The 5,000-nt window shown below is 45.9% G+C and overlaps 1 protein-coding gene across 1 annotated transcript in view; it reads right to left on the bottom strand.

Moving 5' to 3' along the window:
- LOC105894492 (leucine-rich repeat-containing protein 43) overlaps nucleotides 1-5,000 on the bottom strand; it is a 24,992-nt gene that overhangs the window by 2,890 nt on the left and 17,102 nt on the right. Inside the window, exons 9-10 of the mRNA XM_031571108.2 lie at nucleotides 2,001-2,078; nucleotides 1,019-1,198 (exon numbers count right to left, since the gene is read on the bottom strand). Coding sequence (XP_031426968.1) covers nucleotides 1,019-1,198; nucleotides 2,001-2,078 — 258 coding nt within the window. The remainder of the gene's footprint in view (nucleotides 1-1,018; nucleotides 1,199-2,000; nucleotides 2,079-5,000) is intronic.

Below are 5,000 nucleotides of genomic sequence, written 5' to 3'. Positions count from 1 at the left end.
GACACTGAGAGACAGACAGACAGACAGACAGACACTGAGAGACAGACAGACAGACACTGAGAGATAGACAGACAGACAGACACTGAAAGACAGACAGACAGACACTGAGAGACAGACAGACAGACAGACAGACACTGAGAGACAGAGAGACAGACAGACACTGAGAGACAGACAGACAGACAGACACTGAGAGACAGACAGACACTGAGAGACAGACAGACAGACAGACAGACACTGAGAGACAGACAGACACTGAGAGACAGACAGACAGACAGACAGACAGACAGACAGACAGACACTGAGAGACAGACAGACAAACAGACAGACACTGAGAGACAGACAGACACTGAGAGACAGACACTGAGAGACAGACAGACACTGAGAGACAGACAGACAGACAGACAGACACTGAGAGACAGACAGACAAACAGACAGACAGACAGACACTGAGAGACAGACAGACAGACAGACAGACACTGAGAGACAGACAGACAGACAGACACTGAGAGACAGACAGACACAGACAGACAGACAGACACTGAGAGACAGACAGACAGACAGACTGACACTGAGAGGCAGACAGACAGACAGACAGACAGACAGACAGACACTGAGAGACAGACAGACACTGAGAGACAGACAGACAGACACTGAGAGACAGACACTGAGAGACAGACAGACACTGAGAGACAGACAGACAGACAGACAGACAGACAGACAGACAGACAGACACTGAGAGACAGACAGACAGACAGACAGACAGACAGACACTGAGAGACAGACAGACAGACACTGAAAGACAGACAGACAGACAGACAGATAGACACTGAGAGACAGACACTGAGAGACAGACAGACACTGAGAGACAGACAGACAGACAGACACTGAGAGACAGACACTGAGAGACAGACAGACACTGAGAGACAGACAGACAGACAGACAGACAGACAGACAGACAGACAGACAGACACTGAGAGATAGACTGATTAGGGTCTGAGGTGCTGTTGCACGACCTCACCTGCGGAGGCTCTGTCTTCCAGGTCGCCTCTACCACTCCCAGGTCACACAGCACGGAGACACTGTCCTGACCCAGGACCAGGTTCTGCAGGTCCACGTGGGCCGAGCCCAGAGTCCGGTACACTGGTGCCTCCTGTACCAGGTCCAACACAGACTCCTTCTTCTTCTTCTTCTTCTTGTCCTTGGCAGACAACAGAATGGATCGATAAGATTCATGAAGCCATTTCCCCCAATCTAGAACACATATTTAGTACGTCATTTCCCCCAATCTAGAACATATATAATTTTTTAGTGGATTTTACAAGGCAAAACCCGGTAGTTACCAGCTAATGGAAACCCTGGCAAGCATATGTGCGTGTGTGTGTGTGTGTGTGTGTGTGTGTGTGTGTGTGTGTGTGTGTGTGTGTGTTCATGAGTGAGTGAGTGAATTAGCCAAATAATGTAAAAAACATGACCTTACTCAACTTGGACACGCAGCATGAGTCACAGTAAAAAATAATAATATGGGATTGCTGAATATCATATGGCTTTGAGAGGCAGTGGTACATGTGACAGGCTGGAATTGATTCATTTGTTGGCGATATTAATCTGCAGGGACATAAAGGTAATTCCGTAGGGTAAAAATGCTAAATTACAGAGGATATCAACCATGTTAACTCTCATGACATCTGGGTGCACCCATTTGATTGATAAACTGAAACAATAAGATGAATGACTACAATAGGTGGACCTGTGACTGTAAGGAGTGTGTGTGCAGTCAGTGGACCTGTGACTGTAAGGATTGTGTGTGTGTGTGTGTGTGTGTGTGTGTGTGTGTGTGTGTGTGTGTGTGTGTGTGTGTGTGTGTGTGTGTGTGTGTGTGTGCATGTCAGTACGTGGGCTGGGTTTAGATGAGGTACAAAAGGTGAGTTAAAACACAAACAAGTTACTTCTTTTGGTCAGTTTCAGTACGTTCTGGTCAACTAGATGGTCTGGTCAGATACCTCTTTTGCTGATCCCTTTTTCTCCACTGCTGATTTGTTTCCAGGTGTCTCAGAGGAGGATGCTGGCCAGGATGTGACCTACAGAGGAAAAAAACATGGAGATTTTTTTTTTTAAATTCATTGAAATCCTGCCAGTCCTGTCACGGTACAGTCCCGTCACGGCACAGTGCGTCCTGTCACGGTACAGTGCATGGTGAGAGAAAATGATGTTGATCTTCTGCCACAGCACAAACAGCTCTGCATTCACAAGAACAACAAACAGAGTAATACACAGACAATAAATACATTTGATCTAAAATACATGTTATAGTATTTTTGTGTGTGCTAATGCATTAACTGCAGAGTCACTTGAGGGGAGTCAGAATCAGAGCTTCCAAAGATCTCACATCTTTTTTTTTTTACAGATGGGGCAATAATAGATGGCTCATACTCTGCCTCTAAGCTGTTCCTTTCTCTGTTAAGGGTGTGACAGCTTTCTTCCTGGAGAAAAAACCTGACTCACGCTAGCTACACTAATTACACATTCCTTCCTGTACATCCAGTAGTTCCTTGCCAAACGTCCTGGGTGAGAAGTGTTTGATCAGGCCAGGCCACTCCACTCCTGTAGTCTTTTCTGTTCTATTTCCTCATACTCCTCACATCTCTCACCACCACACACTTGGTTCAATTTCACACTCATAGGGGACATTGTGATTTTTATCCAGCCAAACTATTCTGGATTGATAAGGTGGTTATTTCCTCAATGTCCATTTCCAGTAAGTCTCCTGTACCACTATAGCGACACCTTTTCTGCTGAGAAAGTCACCACATCCGTTTCCGTCATGCCTCTCTCTAGACTGCCAGAACAATGTCAAACCTGTAGAAATCCCTTATGTGCTCGTACACACACACACACACACACACACACACACACACACACACACACACACACACACACACACACATGTGCTCGTACATGGCATTAAGAACTTATTCATTTGTTTTCCCTCCTCAGAACCCTACGCCATGCCAAGACTATAAACTACAGATGCATTTCTGCAAGAAAATGTGAATGTGATTGTGTCAGCCTGTGTACCATAACCTGTGCAGCATTCAGCCTGCGTACCATAACCTGTGCAGCATTCAGCCTGCGTACCATAACCTGTGCAGCATTCGGCCTGTGTACCATAACCTGTGCAGCATTCGGCCTGTGTACCATAACCTGTGCAGCATTCAGCCTGTGTACCATAACCTGTGCAGCATTCAGCCTGCGTACCATAACCTGTGCAGCATTCAGCCTGTGTACCATAACCTGTGCAGCATTCAGCCTGTGTACCATAACCTGTGCAGCATTCAGCCTGTGTACCATAACCTGTGCAGCATTCAGCCTGTGTACCATAACCTGCACGATTCCATGGCTGCATGAAAGAAAGGTTCACTCTCCTACCGCCTGTTGGATGAGCAATAGTCATCTTTGTCATCTAACAAGGCAAAGGGCAGTAATTCTCTAACACCAACGACCCACTGACGGTCTGGCACACACAGGCACACAACACACACACACACACACACACACACACACACACACACACACATAGGCACACAACACACACACACACACACACACACACACACACATAGGCACACAACACACACACACACACACACACACACACACACATAGGCACACAACACACACACACACACACACACACACACACACACATAGGCACACAACACACACACACACACACACACACATAGGCACACAACACACACACACACACACACACACACACACACACACACACACACAGGCACACAACACACACACACTCTGCTATCAAAATATGAATCAGTCAATGTTCCAATTGAGTTGATGCACCGCTCCAGGTGCCTTTCTAGTTCCACTGATGAGATCATTATTCAGCTCGCTAAATCGTCTCGTCTTTATCTCTCTCACATACCGGTACTTTCCCTCTCTCTCACGAACACACACTGTCACGGAACTCCCAGGACTCAGAGATGGAGTGTGATACAAACAGGTTTTATTGTAAATGGACAGCCAGCAGACAAACAGGACACGATGACAGACTTGAGTTTGACTAACAGGACACGAAACAGGACAGCCTGTCATTTGGTCAAAAGCCTGCATAGCATGAGCCAGCGTATCGTGCCCATGTATCGAGATCTGAATCGGATCGTCTTTTTCACGAGAGATTCACACCCCTACTGGCAAAGTAATACGAGGCCAGACACCGAGTGAGGGGAGTGAGGGGTGTGTATGCTGGAGTGACAGGTGCTGGCCATCAGTACTCCAGTGATTGAGGAAGCCGTGCAGGTGAGTAGAGTTTGAAAGGGGCGTGGGAGGTGCAGGTTCACGCTCTGACGTGACACACACACACAATTTTTACTGTGAATAGTTTTTGACTAGCAGTGAGTAAAAAAATGAATTATTACTTATATACCATACAAATATTAAATGTAATGAAAATTGGTGGAAATGAATCACTTCCTGACACAACATTGTTGATTGAAGGTGAAATCTAATAGAAAAACCTTGAGTATACTACTATACCCTTCCTGACTATTAACCGCGGTTTATACATTGATTTGGCAAAACTTCTGCAGCCCTGCGGTTAATACTGGGCAGCATCCTATTCACGAAAATGACATAAAATACTGTATTGCAGATTATTAATTGTGCGGTTAATAGTCTGGGAAGTCTACAGTAAGCAGGAAGTAGTTTCCCTACAACTATTACAGCTGTCAAGGCTTCTTACGGAGGCTACCACCGTGGTTCAGCTTGGGCCATCCCAATGTCTGCAGATATATCTGTGTCTCTTACGGAGGCTACCACCATTGGCCATCCCAATGTCTGCAGCTACATATATCTGTGGTTTCACCAAGCCAGCGGTAGTGCCACCAAATAGCATCTAGTGACCTACACTAAAGGCCCTTGTCACTTATATTAATCAAACCATTCAGACTATGCAATAGTTTTCCATGATATTGATCTGT

Source organism: Clupea harengus, chromosome 7, assembly GCF_900700415.2.
Source record: "Clupea harengus chromosome 7, Ch_v2.0.2, whole genome shotgun sequence".
Taxonomy (NCBI): Eukaryota; Metazoa; Chordata; class Actinopteri; order Clupeiformes; family Clupeidae; genus Clupea; species Clupea harengus.
This window is presented reverse-complemented; position numbering and strand designations above follow the sequence as displayed.